At 40.1% G+C, this 20,784-nt stretch overlaps 1 protein-coding gene across 1 annotated transcript in view; it reads right to left on the reverse strand.

Moving 5' to 3' along the window:
- Window positions 1-20,784, reverse strand: part of nr3c2 (nuclear receptor subfamily 3, group C, member 2) — a 110,093-nt gene that overhangs the window by 40,325 nt on the left and 48,984 nt on the right. The window contains exon 3 of the mRNA XM_079812008.1: window positions 5,217-5,344. Within this exon, the coding sequence (XP_079668134.1) occupies window positions 5,217-5,344 (128 nt within the window). The remainder of the gene's footprint in view (window positions 1-5,216; window positions 5,345-20,784) is intronic.

The raw sequence follows: 20,784 nt of genomic DNA on the forward strand, positions 1-20,784 counted from the left end.
TTTTAACTATTTATTTGTATGATACAGCTGCAAATATGTTTTTGAACACCTGTCTATCAGCTAGAATTCTGACCCTCAAAGACTTGTTAGTCTGCCTTTAAAATGTCCACCTCCACTCCATTTATTATCATAAATTAGATGCACCTGTTTGAGGTCGTTAGCTGCATAAATTCACCTGTCCACCCCATACAATCAGTAAGAATCCAACTACTAACATGGCCAAGACCAAAGAGCTGTCCAAAGACACTAGAGACAAAATTGTACACCTCCACAAGGCTGGAAAGGGCTACGGGGAAATTGCCAAGCAGCTTGGTGAAAAAAGGTCCACTGTTGGAGCAATCATTAGAAAATGGAAGAAGCTAAACATGACTGTCAATCTCCCTCGGACTGGGGCTCCATGCAAGATCTCACCTCGTGGGGTCTCAATGATCCTAACAAAGGTGAGAAATCAGCCCAGAACTACACAGGAGGAGCTGGTCAATGACCTGAAAAGAGCTGGGACCACCATTTCCAAGGTTACTGTTGGTAATACACTAAGACGTCATGGTTTGAAATCATGCATGGCACGGAAGGTTCCCCTGCTTAAACCAGCACATGAATTTTAAGTTTGCCAATGACCATTTGGATGATCCAGAGGAGTCATGGGAGAAAGTAATGTGGTCAGATGAGACCAAAATAGAACTTTTTGGTCATAATTCCACTAAACGTTTTTGGAGGAAGAAGAATGATGAGTACCATCCCAAGAACACCATCCCTACTGTGAAGTATGGGGGTGGTAGCATCATGCTTTGGGGGTGTTTTTCTGCACATGGGACAGGGCGACTGTACTGTATTAAGGAGAGGATGACCGGGGCCATGTATTGCGAGATTTTGGGGAACAACCTCCTTCCCTCAGTTAGAGCATTGAAGATGGGTCGAGGCTGGGTCTTCCAACATGACAATGACCCGAAGCACACAGCCAGGATAACCAAGGAGTGGCTCTGTAAGAAGCATGTCAAGGTTCTGGCGTGGCCTCGCCAGTCTCCAGACCTAAACCCAATAGAGAATCTTTGGAGGGAGTTCAAACTCCGTGTTTCTAAGCGACAGGCCAGAAACCTGACTGATCTAGAGAAGATCTGTGTGGAGGAGTGGGCCAAAATCCCTCCTGCAGTGTGTGCAAACCTAGTGAAAGACTACAGGAAACGTTTGACCTCTGTAATTGCAAACAAAGGCTACTGTACCAAATATTAACATTGATTTTCTCAGGTGTTCAAATACTTATTTGCAGCTGTATCATACAAATAAATAGTTAAAAAATCATACATTGTGATTTCTGGATTTTTTTTTTTTTTTAGATTATGTCTCTCACAGTGGACATGCATCTACGATGACAATTTCAGACCCCTCCATGATTTCTAATTGGAAGAACTTGCAAAATAGCAGGGTGTTCAAATATTTATTTTCCTCACTGTATATGCCTACATACTGCGATTATGGTTACTATAATTATGAGTATAATCATGTTAACATAATTTCAGGACTGCCTGAACATTATAAGTGTGAATGTAAACAAATCCCATGTCAAAATGAATGAACCCTTTTCCACCAAAACTGTGCTGAGCCAGAACTCAGCAGGGGGAATCTGCAAACATGTACACTGAGAACAAATTTTAACATCCAAAATTAATTCAATGTTATAACAGTAAAAAAGTTATTAAATTATATAACAAATAAAATAAATAACACTCAATTTGCACATAATATAATATTTCTAAATGTAGGCTGAAGTAGTTCATCCATCCAAGCCATCCAACAAAAATTTGTTACTGGTTCTGGTTTGAGACCAACATTTTTAAGGGGCCAGTGCACAGTCTATTTTTTTTGTTTTTGTTTTTGGAAATGCACATAATAGTTCTAAATTGGGCACCAGCTCTGGCACCAGCACTGTCGAAAAGAGGTGAATACATGCCTTTATAAAGACGTCTAATACCCGGAATAGCTAAAACACTATAAACATTGTATGTGGATTCCTTTCATTTAGCGCGTGTCCCTCTCCATGCCGGAGGTCCCAAACTCTACAGCTAAACCAACATAGTGAAACTGGTCTATCCGTAGTGCCAAATGTAATTACAAATTCTCATAATGAAGGAACAAATATTTTAGTGCTCAGACTGAACAGCTGTAGAGCTCCTAATAAAAGTCTGTTGAGTATTAGCTAGTACCATATGGCCACTTCACACTATTCCCACAGAAACAAGTGTTTATGCTGCTATTAGTTATTATTTGAACAGCTCGGGAACTACACAACAGAGGTTGTGATGTGTTGACTGCAATATTTTCCATTTGCAAAATTTTGCAGTTTTGCCGTTTTCTTTTGTACCAGAATGAGCATTCCAGAACTTTCCAACCTTTAAAAAAGAGTGAAGGGTGAAAAAAAAGGTCTATCATGCATCTTTAGGTATCAATCTGCTGGCAGTCTTTTGCTCTGTTTCAAATCTACATGAAATGCCATACAGAGGCTGAATTTTATGTCATCATAAAACCACACTCCCAACAGGAAGGCTATTCCAAAAGGTAGCCATCTTAATTATGCTACCTCCTAAGATACATTGTTTTGGCCAAATTCTGGTGTGGTCACATTTACCATTGTTCTGTGAATTTTAACCAGTGAAATCTAATAATTTCAATAGAAATAGTGATCTGGAATATCATGTGAGGGCGAAAGACTTCCCCAAGCAGATTTCGGAACAGGCTGACATTGATCATGCATAAATTCTCTGTGTTGACTAACAGAAAACTACTTGGTTTCTAAGTGACCTCATACATTGCTAGCACTGCGACAATCGCAAAATTTCACAGAAACCACACTTTTAGAAAGCATCAAATGTATACTTTGTGGCAAATAAGACAAGAGAAAACTCATTCAATACTAAAAATGTGTTAAATTTTTTTTTTTTTTAAATACTTCAGTGTAAATCAGATTGATTATTTTGGACAATATTTGTGTTTGCAGAGTATTTGGATGCTTAAAGTAGAGTTTCCCAACTCTGTTTGTGAAGGCAAACCAACAGTACACATTTTCGAACACATTTCCTTAAAAATAAAACTATTTAACTCATCAGCACAGTAGAAGAGACTCCCACGACCTAAAATGGATGGTCAGATAGGTGAGACATCCATATGTACTGTCAATGTCCTCCAGGAACAGGGCTGGAAAACGCTTGTGCTGTTAGCTTAGCATGCTAATGTCAAATTCCCCTGAAATCAAATGCCTGTCGAGTCTCCCTTGAGCGGAGCGCTACTTGTGTTAAATTACTGCCTATGTGAAGCATTCAAAATCATTCTCTTATGAGCTTCCATAACAGTTTTAGGATACTGCCTTAGAAGGCAGCTGCCTATTTAGGCAGCAGGCAGCGAGGCTAGGTTTTAAAACAGACCTGTCTCTGTCTATTCCCTCACTGTTTCTATCGTTTTATCCGTTTCCAATCTTACTGCTCACCCTCCTTTTCCCCCTAGCTCACTCTTCACAATCTCTCTCTCTCTCTCTCTCTCTCTCTGTCTCCTCCTTCCTTTCCGCTTTCTCGCTCTCTCTCTCTCTCTCTCAGATGGTAACTAGGCTGAGGTCAGGTAAGGTAATGGAGCGCACACTCTTACACAGCACTACCTCTGCTGTGGTGTTTGGAAAGCGGCTGCACTTCTGAATGCCCTTGAGGTGTGACCTCATTCAGGGCTCTAAGGAACAATCAGCCATGAGAAATTGCTTGATATAAACACACGATTTTCAAGTGTTTAATAACTTCATCTATTACTATCCTTAACTAATAAATTACTAAATTAGTTTAATAGTAAATGATACTGTATAATGTACATTCAGCTTTATCTCAGAATAAAGCCTGACAGGGGGATCAAGACACAACATGAAGAGTAGGCATCAACCTGAAAGGGTTATTTTGCAATGACTGTACATTTTTTTGCCGATTAACAAATAATAAATAAATGGACATGAAATGTTTTTTACAAGAGACGTGAAAGTAGGTCGTTATACAAGAATATTTATTTGACCCAATCAGAATTCCAGAGAGCCATTGACAAAGAAATAGTGATTCATTTTTATTCACATATAAATATTAGTCAACACACACAAGCGGATAATCAACCATATTTGCATGATGTACGAGAACAAACCTTGCTAGTTATTTCAGAATGAAATGACTTGATTTATTACTTTTGCAATGTCTTTATGAAAATTTTGAAGCATCACAGTTTTGGTTTGCCTAACCATTCAATGGACGGACTGAAATCTCTCATGTTTCATTAAAAATATCTTCTTTTCTGTTTTGAAGATGAAGGTGGTTTTGGACAAAATTTTCCACTAGATATAGCTTATTGTTTATTATATGAGAAACATGGAATATTCAGGGTTATTTTCAAATGAATGTCTAGCTGTTGTTGTCTGTGTAATCGGCAGCATGCCACAGATGCTGTCTTAATTTACACTTCAAATAAAAAAAGTTCAGAAGTTTTGACAAGGTTTTGACAAGTTTTCTTCAGCGACAGTATGTCGAGTACACAGGTGTTTCTTTGAATAGACTCAATAGATCTTTTTTTGTTTTGCCCCACCATCTCTCGCTTTTTCTGTTTTGGCTCTTATAGATGCTCTGTGGAGTTTGGATGTGTCTGTTAGCTTAATCAGCAATTTGCACCTTTCTGAAGAGGCTGTGATAATGATGTGTCTGCTTTGGAGCTAATAAACTGAAAAGTCCACTGAAAGTTTCCTGAAAGCACTACTCTTATCAGATGTGAATTATCCCATAGGACATTGTTACCTAAATACAGAGGGGTAAAAATCCAGGCCAGGGTCTACTTTACCAAGTATTGTGCAGCAGTATATGGTTAATCCTTATTTTCATTTAGATGAACTATTAAAGAGTTTTATAGTACATGTATAATATGTAATTAAATGCATCTCTTATATATATATATATATATATATATATATATATATATATATATATATATATATATATGTCTTATATTTTTTCATCAATACGCATATCTCGCCATCCAAAATGACTGCAATCTCTAGAGCTCTATGAAATATTATGCATAAACCAACCAGGAATTCATACCGCTCTAAACTGGCCTTTTCAGCACGGATTCATCCTGTTAATATGACATAAAGACATTTCTCAACAGTAAGAGAGAAATGTAAGTGATAAAACAGATGAGAGTCTTACCTTCTACTGCTCTTTTGAAGAAAACTTTGCAGCTTCCACATGTAACAACCCCGTAGTGACATCCTGACGCCTCGTCTCCACATACCAGACACACTTTGGCTGTCGAAGACGTGTGTCTCAAAGACGCACTGAAATAAAAGCAAATAAAATTGTAGCTGTAAAATGTACTAGAGACATCAAGTGACAAACCACACTAATGATATAACACAATGTTCTCGTGGTCAGAAATACAGTAGCTCTGTTGTATGTGTTGCATGGGTAACTGTAGAAATGACCAAAAACAACTTAAAGCATTTGATATTTGAAAATAGCTGGAAAATCAGAAACAAGGTAAATGGAAGTAAATCAACACTTTATTTCAGGCATTGTAAAAAAATTTAATAAAAGGGGAAATCTAAAAAAAAGAAAAAAGTAAAGTAAAGCTTCAATGTAATAACCATAAAAAAGGTATTTTGATAAATATATGATAAACATTTTTCTTTGACATTGAATCCATGTCAGGGTACACATCTTAATCATCAATTATTAAAAATAGTGCATATTTTGTGTATTTTTTTCTGCATGTTGATGTTCTGCATGTTCTGCATGTTCTGATCTTGAGGACAGAAATTGCTCAATTATTATTATTATTATTATTAGTAGTAATAATAGTAATAAACACATTATTATGAATCAATTATCGCATAATACATTAAATTCATAAATTAATAGACCCAGGAAAAAATAATTACCGCCATGTCATTGACCTGCCTGCTATTTCAATAAAATAAATAACCCTTAAATAACATCCCAGATTTGAGCTAAGTTTGTCCTGCTCTGCAGGGCCGTTTGAGCCCAACAATTTTAGCACTGCAGAAATCACGTAATTCCCACATTGTTACTGGGCACCCAAAGGGCACGGCATATGTCACTGACTCATAACATATGCCTCACAATTTTGCTCCAGATCACAAGAATGGTCTATTCAGGAAGTCTGACTGTACAAAATCTACACATTTGCGCCCATATATAAATGCCACTTTCAAAGTAGTCAATTTATACGTAATCCATTGGAGACTTAAGATACAGAGTGCACACTGAAATAAATACTGAACAATATTACGTGACAAAAAAGGAGAATGTTGGAAACTCAAAAAAAAGAGATGTTTATATCCGCTGCCCTCCAAAATGAAATTGAAACATTGAAAATGAAGCACATACTCCAAATAGTCTGGCTGACTTGGCAGTAATCTGATTAAATTGCCCAGTGAAACCTGACATAGCCTGAGTGGGCAGAGCCTCTTATAAGGATGCCCTGTGGACCCAGTGAAAGTCACTCCTATGGCGAGCACAAAAAAACGACACATAGCAGAGCTCGTTTAAAATGAACAGTAAGACTCTAACAATACTTTAACGACAAGATAGGCTTAGCACGTACCTCCCTGGCCCCGACTTTGATAATGAGTGTGCTCTCGTTTTAATCAGTAGTGCACGGTAATTGTCTGGTTAGCATTCTGACAACATCCTTGAGTCTTAACAAGCCTCTGGGTCTCAGAGGCACGTTCCCTCTCAAGGCCTGGTGCGGGTAGTAACTTCACAGCATCTTTCTGACACAGTCGAGAGAGCTGATCTAATTCTCCCTCGTCCGTCTAAACACACATTCAATTTGTTAGCCGGTTAGCAGGGGTCTCTTGCGAGGGAGTCGATTGGCAGGCCCTGGTGAGCTAATGGCCCCGGCAGCACCGCAACGCTCGCTGTGCATGATGTGGAGAGGTCTGGCTGTATTAAACTATTCAGCAAGCCCCTCCGTTTCTCTTGTTCTGCACCAAGCGTTCTCTGCCGTGGAGTAAAAAAGAAAAAGACAAAGCAAAGGGCCGGCAAGGTGACTGCTTTTGCAGGAAGTAGGTCAGTGTTCATTGTTATGAAACAGATCGCCCTTATGACCGGCATACTGCGAGGCTGCTGCTGCTGCTGCTGTGTTTAGTGCATAAAAGAAAAACACCAATTAATGATAATAACCCTTGTCTCGGTGCGTGAGTGCTCGGTGAGTTTACATGTATAACAAATGCAGATAACTATCGAAAAACAACTCATTATGACAACCTGACAACGCAAGAAACCTGTGTTTTTACGTTAGATGTTGAATTCTTTGACGTATTCTCCGGTTTTGACATCAAAACATAAACATATTGGCCATTCTTTGATAAAAGAATACAATGTCTTATATGCTGTGTGTTAGATGGAGCATGTAAACATGCTCAGCAATGCTTGAAGTGATTCTCTGGAAACAGACAGGTCATAAGGAAGGTAATAAGAAAAATGTGTGGGGTGAAGTGAGGACAGTTGTAACTATCTACAGGTGTTCGCATTTCTCATCCACTTTATGTACAATTGCAGTCTGACTAGAGTAGACTCGCCATGCGTTGAGATCAAATCTCAGTTTTTCTATTATTAATTTTTCTAGCTTTAGGTTTGATGGGGTTTTTTAAGAACAATGAAGCACAAAGCAGTAGATATGCCTTTTCATCTTCAGACTTCATAAACACATTCAGAGATATCCCTGTAAGCAAGTGGTTTACTCAAAATACTCAAAGATGAAGAAGCCCTGGTTTGAACATTAATATGACAATTGGGTCATTCCTGTTGTGCAATGTCTTTTGAACACTGTAACTTGAATATAAAAAAAATGTATGAATATGGCCATGTTTAAAAATGTAAGAATTAAAGGACATATTAAGACTTTGCTTTGGTCAAGATCAGGCACCATTGCTCAAAGAGGTATGTCAAAAAGTTATTTTAACCATATTTTGAAATTATCATAATTTCTATAATTGTATAAATCAGAACGGAATGCTTTGGGTTGAGACTACGATTATGACAAAAATCATAATTGTCGATTATTGCCTTGAAATTGTAATTGTGATTATTAATCACTATCACAATTTACATTGAATGATGTTTTGAATAGCTTGATACCATTGTTTGAAGCGTCTTCATGTCATATTGTTATATCAAAATAAACAAGCTGAAAACATTATTCCTGATAAACTTTTATTGATTTTCTATAGCATTAAGCCTCAAATCTCAAATATCCAATGGTTTGGTTTCTTCTTTAAAAAAAAAAAAAAAAAGTAAAAATATGCATGGTATTATAATGTTAAACTAAAATTGAAACAATGGGGGGGGGGGAACGCATCTTAAAGGTCCCATGGCATGGCATTTTTCTATTATTTTATAATGTTTCCTGATGTGTACTTATATTGTTAGTATGATTTTTACATAAAAAAATGTCATGATTTCAAATAAAAGGCATTTTTTCTATACAGTTATTACCCCTCTGGCTGAATGCTCTGTTTCAAGGGGCGTTCCTGCTGTGAGACTTCAGTGAAAACGGCCACTGTTGTGATTGGCTGACATCTTTGCATTTGAAATGAGTGTTAGATTATGTTGCGGAGGAGGCGTGGTTTAGCGAGGCACTGCACGCACTGCATGCATGAGAGAGAGAGACTGACTGGGCACTCGTGAACCAGAGACTGAGAGCTGGAGGAAGTTTTATTGTAGTTGTTGAGTTGTTGAGAGTGCTGTGCTGTTAGCGCAAGCTTATTTGTAGCTGAGTAGTCTCAGTCACGTCGACTCTGTCTTCTTCCACCTTATTCTACGAACTTTGTAACACATGTAATGTACCATTACAGCCGTCGAGATCAAGTACGAATCGTCAAAGTGTGGATTATAGCATTATTTTATGATCTATTCCTATCACATGAAAGGCTGCAGTGATGAACATTGAGTAGAAAGACAGTCTGTTGATCGCGTGAATGCAGGGATCTCGTCATTGCAACGCGTTTTCTCTCACAAAATGCTTTCACCACAACTAACAGCAAACACGACATCGACATGAATACAGTAAGAGCTTTGTGCAGCATAACAGTGTCATTCATTATAACGACAGTTTGGGCAAGTGTGCAGATACACTCGCGACGTGTGATTGACAGATCCGAACGTTATAAAGAGTGTCCTTTGATCGCTCTCTGTAGTTTAATCACTTAAATAACGGATTTGTTTCATGCTACTAACAGAAACGATCGTTTTAGTCACTGGCTTGATTCACTGATGCATTAAGCTTAGGGCATCAAGACTGCGATCATTAAACGATCTAGAATGAAAGTCTGAGTGAACTTGAATGATTAGCTACACATCAGAAATCACTGATCACAGATCAGGCATTAATTAATCACTGTTTTCAGCACCCATTCTGATACACCTGGAATGGCTTCCCACGCTCTCGCGTGTGCCACACGGGATAGAACGGCCTCCGGGCTCGAAACGCCGCGCTTCACGGGTTTGACGGCCTGTATAGGAGGGGCGGGCGCAGTGCACGCGCTCTCTGTGCTGTGGGCCAGCCGATCGCTCGCGATGGCTGGCCGCCCTACACACTGTATCTCTGCCGCTTCGAGCGGGGAGTGGCTTGTGTGTGGCCCTACACTCATCGCTCCGGCCACCCTGGGCGGAGAACAAATGGTGTGTGGCGCGGCGCGTAGCGCCTGAGGCATAATGTTCGCGAAAATGTGTGAACGCGTTTGAGCGGGCACAACTCTTACGCGTGGAACATGACCGGTTAAGAGTGGCTGTGTGACAGCGCGTGTGGTGGTTAGGCGTGGACGCAAACAAGCGGACACGTGACCTAACTCTAGCACTCGAGCGGCCGGTGGCCGCTTTATGTGAGTGAGAGACACGGGGTTTATAGTGCTTGTGTGCAGGGGTGAACACAGAAAAGTGGGCACATTTACTGCATTTGAAACACCTACGGCGTGAGCCATGCAACCAGAAATAATGCAAGTTTTGTGATTTCTCTGGTTCGCCGTAAAAACGGCGGTTATTGACAGGCGAGAGGGCAGTTTTGCCGGCTCGTTGGCTGTGTGAAATCCATCTGCAGCAGCCACAGTGGTGGGGGCTGACAGGAAAGAGAGTTTTGACGGTGGTCCGGCCGCGGCGGGACTTAACCGTCGTTTCTCGCCTCTGGCTAGGAGGACTTTGGAGGCTCGGACTTCAGCGCGATCCTAGGCCGGGGGCCCCGAGGGGGAGGCGGCTTACCACGGCTGGAAGAGCGCGATCTGGGGCGGCCGCTCGGTCTTCGCTGAGACGAAGGGGGCCGCGCTGGGCGCTGCGCGGAGCTCGGTGCTGGCTGGTCACGAGGACGGCGAGCAACGGAGCTATTGCTAGCGCCGGGGCATCGAGGCAGGAAGAGGTTCATGGCCTGAGTCGTCTTCTGCACTTCAGAGAAACGATCGACGATCCCCTTGACCGCTGGTCCGAAGAGCCCAGACGGGGAGAGCGGGGCGTTTAGAAAGTTTGTTCTGTTTCTCGCATATCCGCGAGCGTGAGCCAGAGGTGGCGCTCAGCTACCGTGAGGGAGGCCATAGAGCGTCCGAGGGCCTGTGCTGCGGTCTTGGTAGCGCGAAGGGCGAGATCCTTCGCGCTTCGCAAATCCGTGACCAACTCAGTGTCATAGCTTTTCTCGTCCAGGTCGCGGAGGAGATTAGCTTGGAGGATTTGCAGCACGGCCATAGAGTGCAGAGCAGATGCCGCTTGACCGGAGGCAGCGAAAGCGCGGCCGATCAGCGATGACGTCACTCTGCAGGCCTTAGACGGGAGGGCAGCCTTTGAGCGCCAACCAGAAGGCGGGCAAAGGTGCGCTGCGACCGCCTCTTCCACCGGAGGGATAGCATTGTAGCCTTTCTCAGCCGCGCCGTCAACTTGTGAGAGCGCCGAAGAAGCCTGAGACGAGACCCTCGCGGAGAATGGCGCGTTCCAGGACTTCGCAAGCTTCTCGTGAAGCTCTGGCAGAAAAGGTGCAGTCCTGGAGGTGGGCGCACGGCGGCGACTGTTTAGGAAGCATCCGTCAAGTCGATTCGGCGCTGCCACCTTGGGCGGGGCCCATTCGAGGCCTAGCTGCTCGACAGCCCGGGTGAGAAGGCGCAACAGTTCCGCGTCCTCACCCGCTCGAGAGCGTCCGGAGGCCCGGACTGAAGAGGTTGCGGAAGACCAGTCCTCGCTGTCGGAAGCCATGATGGAGCAGCTGTCCGCGCGTTCCGCGGCCGCATCCGCATCCGCCTCATCCCCGGAGGCGGCAACAGAAATGGCGGCCTGGGGTGGGGGCGGGGAAGGCGAGAGTGAAGCCGGCGGGAAGGGTTCCGGCGAGCTTCTCTCTGCGAACTCCGGAGTCCGCTGCGAGCGGCGCTTCTTTCTGCGCGGCTTAGCAGGGACTGGAGGGATGTCGTCATCGAACTGATTGAGTCGAGCCCGCAGGGTCGACATCGTCAGTTCCTCGCACTCCGGGCATCCGCCGGCGAGTAGTGCGGCGGCGGCATGATCACGGCCCAGGCAGAGAGCGCAGATCACATGTCGGTCCCCGGAACTGAGCTGCGCGTGACACGAGCCGCAGGTGGAACGAGACATTTTGTATCAAACGCTCGGCTCTTTTTGAGAAAGTGTGACGCAGCGGCGACAACACTTGAGCGTAAAAGGATATGGGCTGCCGGATAGCAGAGCAGGCACGGATGGCTGAATGTGGCGCGATGCTGCCGGCTTCTTCAGGCGCTGTCCTCTGCTTGCTTGTCTGCATGATCACGGCGGCGGGTTTCAGATCCAGCGATGCGAAGGGCTTCGCTGAAGAAAAGAAAATCGAATACGCAGCCCGTGAGCCCCGCTTATATACTCGTGGCCACGCCCCACCTGTAGGCAAATGAAGCCAGGTGGGCGCGAAGCGCCCTCATTGGTCGCCACGTCACGCGGGCTCACCGATAGGCTGCTGCAGTTGCCAGCAGAGCAGCCAATAGCACGCTGGAATAGCCTGCTATGGTCTGCCAGGCTGCCGCACTGCGTTGACAATGTTACAAAATTAAGGATAATTTTGGGTTTTTCAGAAATCTCGAAGAAAGAATACTTTCCCGATGCGTAAGGAAACTTACGCAATACGAGAGAACCTCTCGTAAGAGAACTGCTGTGTAAGATGGAGCATGTAAACATGCTCAGCAATGCTTGAAGTGATTCTCTGGAAACAGACATGTCACAAGGAAGGTAATAAGAAAAAGGTGTGGGGTGAAGTGAGGACAGTTGTAACTATCTACAGGTGTTCGCATTTCTCATCCATTTTATGTCCGTTGCAGTCTGACTAAGAAGAATCATCATGCATTTAGATCAAATGCCAATTTTTTCTAGCTTTAGGGGTTTTTTTCTTCAAGAAAAACAAGCAAAAATCAGTAGATGGGTTATACCTTTTCATCTTCAGATTTCATAAAAAACATTCAGACATATCTCTGTAAGCAAGTGGTTTACACAAAATACTAAATGATGCCGAAGCCCTGTTTTGATCATTAAAGGGTTAGTTCACCAAAAAATGAAAATTAGCCCATGATTTACTCACCCTCAAGTCATCCTAGGTGTACTGTATATGCCATTCTATACATTCTATGACATTCATTCAACACAATCAGAGTTATATAATAAAAAAATGTCCTGGCTCTTGCTAGCTTTATAATGGCAGTGATTGTTGCTCTGTTTTTTAAGTCCATAAAAGTGCATCTATATCCATCATAACTGCTCCACACGGCTTTGGGGGTTTAATAAAGGCCTTCTGAAAAGTGTAACGCCTCTCGCAGTTCAAAATACTACATCTAACGACATTGCAGAGCACACCAGTTACGCTCGTCAGACGTAGTGTAAGCATTCTGAACTGCGAGAGGATATAGATGCACTTTTATGGACTTAAAAAACAGAACAACAATCACTGCCATTATAATGCTTGGATTAGCCAGGACTTTTTTAATATAACTCTGTGTTCGTCTGAAAGAAGCATGTCCTATACACCTAGGATGACTTGAGGTTGAGTAAATTATGGGCTAATTTTCATTTTTGGGTGACCTATCCCTTTAATATGACAATGGGGTCATTCCTGTTATGCAATGCCTTGTGAACACTGTAACTCAAATAATGATAATAATAAAAAAAAATTAATATGGCCATGTTTTGTAATTTAAGAAAGAATTGATATAAAATGACATATTAGACTTTGCTTTGGTCAAGATCAGGCAGTTTATTAAACACTATTATTTACACAAATCATTGAGGAACTGTCTTTTTTTAATGTTACAAAAGACAACAGGATGGTAAGTGATAATAAGGACACCGAATAACCTATAAATTGAAGTGAAAATGAAAAGAGTTAATGCAAAGCCCCGGGGGGTTGACAAAAATATCAACATCCAAAACAAAGTTTCATGTCATGTTAAATTAATTGTGATATTATAAGAGATTAATCTTAAATTTTCCATCTTTAAAATTGGTAAATTTCATATTCAATCCAGGAGATATATGGTAGCTAAAAAATAAACTGCACAGTAGGAATGACCCAATTGCATTCGTTCAGCAGAAACTGTAGTTTATGTAAATGTCAGTGCAAAAGACATAATAGAGTATGATTATTAACCAAGTTCCATGGACAATAATCAAGAAGCATTTTTTTTTTTAACAATGCTGCACCATAATTTGTAAATACGTATTGTTCCCTGAGCAATTATACAATCTAAATTCTTTGTGACTTAAAACGGTAGTGATCACTTACAGGTCAAGTACAGAAATAAGCATATAATAATTCAAAATGTTCAAGGCCAACTTGAAAACAACGGGAGTGAAATGGAGTGCTTCGGCATTCTCTATATATTATTTGGATTCTGAATATTTATTGCTGCTTACATGTTGCTGCATCAGCTGAGATCTGCAGAAAGATACTGGGAGGGTTGAGAAAGAAGACTGACAGATGGATCAGGAATGCAAAAATAACAAACCAAATAACTGCTCGAATGCACTGTGCTGGAGCTGTCACGTATCAATCTCAGCAGAGCGCTAAAGCGGCAGTCTTTCTCCTGGCTCTATGCAGAGCAACGGGCAGAAATAGAACATGCAGCGATAGTTATGCTGAATTTAAACCATTAGAAATATTCTCTATCAGTTCAGGTGGTGTAAAGTTATCAGACTTCCCAGCGCACAGGCGTACAGATGCTAACCAAAGCCAGGAAGTAAAAGCCAGAGTAAATGAGTCCTGCTCAGCTTCAAGAGGATCACCATTCATTGTGCAAACAGTGACTGCACTTACAGACAGCCACCTCCTCACCGGTCTAGAGTATTTATGTAACACAACTTGGAATGCGGCAAAAGCTAAAGGTAGATTAGGTAAAACAATAAAACAAACAGGAGAGAGGACAGATGGCTTACATAACCAAAGTGAGACAATCTAAACATTATCACTGCACCCACACTCTACGCACCACACAGAGCGGCCCGCGGAAAATGATGGGTCCCCAGAGTGCTATTAAGACCTGGATCTACCAAAGGGTCAACTGCAACGTCAGTGAGTGCGTGTAAAATGCATTTACATTCTCTTAATAGAGCAGAACCTGAATTAATATCCTCTTGATCTGAAGTGAGCGGCCCAATATGGCTGCCTCCCTAATGCTGATGAAGCGGTGAATTATGAAGTAGTAAAACAAAAAAAAAGAATCTGTGAAACAATTATAAAATAGATTTCAAAGCTATTTTGCTAGGTGAAAAAAAAAGCGAATTCAGGCATCCAAAAGAACACATTTTATTTATTTTTTGTATGTGTGTATAAATTGTAATATATAGTATACTTTACTAGTTTATGCACGCAAAATTGTGAATTATATAATATGAATTTTACTCAAATCATTAATTACAGCAGGCAAATTACATTGTTTCGTGAATCATAAACATCGTTCTTTAGAAAAGAATTATTCTTAGTTACTATTTCTTCTTGTCTTCCACCTTATGAATAAAGTTAAGAATATTTTCTATTCCCAAAAAACAATAATCTCATGAAGACTTTTAATTTTAATTTTAGTCAATTAAAAAGGTAAATAACCTCTTAAAGTCCTCATTAAATCAAAATTGATCTTATTTACTTTGTTAGCACACATTACAGGTCTTCGGGTGAACAATTAATCTGTGCAAGTTAATACACAGAAAAAAAATTAGTTTGCCGTGGTCATCTTTAATCAAAATCTGAAAAGTAACTTCCGGTCTGGAATTGCGTTCCCTTTCCAATGATGGCAGTTTGACGGCTTGGGTTTGAATATCCTTAACCACTCCTCTCCAACTGTTAGTCTGCAATGAGTGAGAGATGGAGAGGAAGAGCGCTGAAGTGTAACCCTGCCCTCTTTTCAATATTCTGTTTCACTTGGAAATACGTCACAGCACTGAAATAAAATCAGTTGCGACTTCCGGTTCACTGGGACTTTAAAGTTAGGATAACCTCCAACTTAATTGATTTAAATCCCCAAAAGTTGGTTATTTAAAAAAGTAAGCACTTTTTTTTTTTTTACTACACATAATAAATTACTATTACAAGAGATGTGCACGGTACCTGATACCAATGATAATGTAAACAATAATTGGTCATGGTTATATGTGGCATGACTTTTTGCTGAAAAAGCAGAAAACAATTCCACAAAAACAAACCAAATAGTAACCTCATTTTTAACTTTATAATTACAACAATTTTTGTCAGCAATCAGCACAAGTGGCCCATACACAGGATGTGTCCACTATAGCAGCACACACATACACACACACACACACACACACACACACACACACACACATGTTTGTTTTTGTGAAATGTGAGGACATTCCATAGGCGTAATGGTTTTTATACTGTACAAACCGTATTTTCTATCCCCTTACACTGCCCCTGCCCCTAAACCTAGCCCTCACAGGAGACTGTGCAGTTCACTTTCTGTGAAAAAAAACTTGTTCTGTGTGATTTATAAGCATTTTGAAAAGTGAGGACATGGGGAACGTCCTCATATTTCACCCTCTTTTTGTAATACCTGTGTCATACCTATGTCATTATACACATTTGTGTCCTGATATTTCACAAAAACATGCCCACACACACACACACACACACACAGGCAAGAGGGAGCACAAATGGAGCTCAGACAGACTTTGAAAAAACAGAATGCTGAACTCCCGTCAAGCCTGTTTTTGATGAAAATAGTGTGCATGCTTATGATTATTACGGTAATCTGCAGGCAGCACAAAAAAAAACAAAAAAATAACCTTTTCAGTGTTTTTCATTGAGTTGATCAGCAAGTCTTCAGCAAGAACCACTAGATAACATCAAAGACAGCCATTTTATTCTTAAGAAAAACAAACAATGTTTCTGAGAAAATATTTAAGGACTTTTTCAAGAACTGCACTTAAATGTACTACAATGTGCCTCGTTAAAGGTGTAGAAGCTGGTATTGATACTATAGCAACTAATGCATGTGATGTGAAAGATGTTCAGAAATATTTGAGTAATAATTGGATTCATATATTATTTCTAACCCAAACATTATAGACTAAAACAGTGTTATTTTTTCGCAAACATAGTATCTCGCACGAGGCGTCAGATGCACAGTGCAAGAGATTTTCGTGGCATGAATATTCACTGCAGTTTGTATAAAATTAAGCACACTGGATCTGACATTTGAGGGAGAAACATTTGGAAACAAGCTGATTCCATGTTGTATTACAATTTTGAGCATGTAAACAGTGAGTGAGGACAGATACTTGTACATGTCTGTCAACATGAGCCCTGGAGCTATGACAAGACTGACAAATAAGTAAACTATGAATCTGACATCCTCATTTTTAACACAGTAGCACTTGGATGCCAATTACTAAAGCATGTACTCATGTAAAAAAAAAAAAAATCCTTGAAGAAAATATAGAAGAACTGGATGGACAAGGATTGTTGACTGTTGACAGTGCCAAAGGTTATATCTTCAGGGCAGACAGCCTCGGTGAACTCAGTTTTATAACTTTGCTGATATTCAGTCTTCTTATTTCCTCCATCAGGCACAATAGTGTCATGGATTGGTTTTAACATCCATGAGTTGTCTATATAATTCAACCATATAATGGATTTTTTAAATAGAACAAAAGCTAATATTGTGCATGTTTCCAGATGTTGTACACTGGTTATTAATGCTCTGTATAGCAAGAAAGGTGAGATGTGAATTTGAGATGTCATAATCAATGACTTAGTGCAACTCATCTTGTGTTATTCACCTAACTAGTTCATCTAAATCAATTGATGTTCATTAGCATGAATATTATTTCCCTGGGTGTGACAAAGCCTGGCAGAGAATGAACAGCCATCTATTAGCAAAGCCATGGAGACAGAATCTCTTGTAGGCTACCCCAGTGGTCAACGCCAGATGTGACAGCCTGAAAACATCAACAATGATGCAATGATGTTACCTGCTGCCAACTTTGTCTGTTATTATCTCTATTATCATTGCGGGCAAAGTTTGTATCAGTATTAAGCAACACAACCACACAAATCTTAATATTACAAGCAAATACAAAGAATTAGATTCAATTTTAAAGTGTTAAGTCTTCTACTCTACTCACATATGCTCTAAAATACTTCTCAAGCTTTTTGACTCCAAAGTCCCCCATTGTTCTCAACATTAATCAAAAACCCATGACTTTTCCAGTTTATAATTTACTGGATAAGACTAATAATAGTAATTATTATTATTTTATAATTTGCTGAGGCGCCCTTTGGGCCCCAGCCCACTGGTTGAGAACCACTGCTTTAAAATGTTGACAAAAATAATCTTTAGCAGATTAATGCAATAAAAAAGTATACACATTAAAAATGTATGTCCTTTTTCTCTTCCTGAAAAATAGGATTATTATCAGATGCTCTCTAGAATCACAATGCTCCTCAAACTAATACCACTTAGAGCCAACAGCACAAAGTAAATCATTTTCAGAGTTTTTTATTTTTATTTTTATGGACTAGCCTTTAAATAGGTACCTTCCAAACATCTTGTTTCAAAAGGAAGTACATCAACACCGACTGGAAAACTGAGCCCATTTCAACCACATAAGAGAAAAAAAATCATGCTTGAACATAAGCATGAAAGTTGAAATTATGAGATGCTAAATCATAATTATGATATAAAAAGTCAAAGAATATGGGATACAAAGTTGAAATGATGATATAAGTCAATTTTGAGCTAAACATTATGATATAAAAAGTCATAATGACAAAATTCGACAAATATATTACCTCTTTTTATCTCATTTAAACTGTCATCATTTTGACTTTACTTAATCATTAAAAACATTAAAGGTCATTAACATTAAAAGTCATATCATACAAAGTCAAGATACTAAGCCTGTTTTGTTTTGGGGTTTTTTTTAACAGAAATGCGCTTCCATTCTTCACCAGATAGATTAAAAAAGATAATCACTGTTATAAAACTAGCTTTATACAAAGCAATCTTACATTTAAAATAACCAGATTTCTGAGTGATCCAGATAGGGGTTTACAAAAATGTGAGGGTCTTTCTCAGCAAATAGCCACAACCACCCGTAGCACCTAATTCTAGCATTAAAACCCATATGAGGTCCTGTTTTCAGCACCTTTGGAATGATATGCCACACAATTTACACTAATCTGGCTTATGACGAGCCCGGAGATATAAACAGACCTTCATGAAAGCCTGTGCACATACAACTGTGCAAAAATGCCACAAATCCCTTGTGTTGGTGACATGGGTGAACTTGTGAACTCACAATGAGCTGTTTCCACTGAATCCAGTGTGACCATCTCTTTGCCTTTGGTGGTCTAGTTTAGGCACAGACTCGGAAACATGACCCTGATTCACTTATGACCTCCAGACTGGGTTTATGTTGACTAGGACGAATAGGAAGCTAAATCCCTGAAGTGTAGCTTACCTGAAGGGGACATACTGATGGTCCTATCTATGGTCCTGGTTAGTTACAATGAAAAATAAATAAATCCAGACTGATATAGATTTCATTTTACTATATGCAAATATTTGTAAAAAAAAAAAAAAAAAAAAAAAAAAAAGATTCCTGCAAAAAAGCAGAATTACTTGATTATTGTCATTTTTAGGTTACACTCCCTGTAGGTATTTTCATGTCAACTTGACATTTTAAATTAACTCAAGACATTTACTTAAAATGACAATGAAAAAAAAAGTTGACTTAGTGTGCAAGGACCTTTAGAACGGGCAGAATAATGAGGTTGACAAAGTTTCCTTTTGCCACTGGATGAAACTACCACAGGTTCATCCATTTCATCATACTCCTCCATCTTGTTTAGTTAAAAATCTCTTTAAACAGGATAAAAACTTGCAGCTCGACAATTGAAAGCTGGCTCATACGCATGCCGTCATTCATCTTGAAATCATATGATTCGATTCACGTCTCTTCTGGTTCTGTGAACTTACTTTTGCTGGCAAAGGGAAAAGCCATTCAGAGGTTTCTGCCAACAAACAGGTATTTCTGAATGGGCTGAGGCTGGGATTTGGTGGGTTTGAAGTAAACGTATTTGATGAACGTATACTATGTTGTGGAGAGCATTCTCTCAATATCGTTATCTCAGTTTTGACAGAAGTGGCGTTTAGCGGCTTTTGCATCTGTCTTCAAATATTCAATATAGGGTTCAAATCTGGAGACAGCCTGATGGACTTGCTCTCAAGGCACTTCTTGGTTGTCTTTGGAATTTGGTCAGGAGCATTATCTTGTTGAAAAATATCATCTGATCATTCCTCTTTCGACAACAATTTTTAATTTGTGTTCATGACTTTTCACAGTGAAGTTTCTCACCGATACTAGCAGCTAAAAAGGCTCACCACACAATGACACCTTTTCCTCCATGTTTCTATGCATTTATTATTCAATTTTCTCACCAGATTTTCGAAGACACCGCTCTGGAGCATCACTATGCAATTTGTGTTTCATTGTGATTCATCACACCCCACACAACTTCCCATATTGTGCCAAAAACTTGATTCTGTCTATGATGTTTTGCTGAGACAGCAATGGCTTAAGTAGTGCATTTGTTCCTGACCAATCATTTGTGGTTAAAGGGATAGTTCATCCAAAAATGAGTTTTACTCACCCTCAAGTCATCCTAGGTGTACATGACATTCTTCTTTCAGACGAATACAATCAGAGTTAAATTAAAAAAGTCCTGGCTCTTCTCGGCTTTATAATGGTTTGTTTTGTAAGTCCATAAAAGTGCATCTATCTATCATATAACAACTCCACACGGCTCCAGGGGATAAATGCGTTCTGAAGTGAAGTGGCTCATTTGTGTAAGAAAAATATCCATATCTAAAACTTTATAGACTAAAATAACTAGCTTCCGGCGGTCAGCGGTATGCAAAATCGACTTATAGTGAAAGAATAACCCTTGATCCTCAGATGCGCAGAGGATAGAGAAAAAAAAAACCGGTCATGAATTAGAAGTCTAAAATGAGATTTTTTTAAGAGAAATGGCGGAGATTTTCGATATAAGAGAAGAGGGGCTTGAGTTTGTTGCCCAGTGTGCAATGCTCCTATGCATTGCGTCAGGGGTTACTCTTTTGCCGTAAGTCGACTCACGTACCGCTGACCACCGGAAGATAGTTATTTTAGTCTATAAAGCTTTAATTGTGGATATTTTTCTTACACAAATGAGCCACTTGACATTAGAAGGCCT

This window comes from Gobio gobio, assembly GCF_949357685.1.
Source record: "Gobio gobio genome assembly, chromosome: 3".
NCBI classification, from domain to species: Eukaryota; Metazoa; Chordata; class Actinopteri; order Cypriniformes; family Gobionidae; genus Gobio; species Gobio gobio.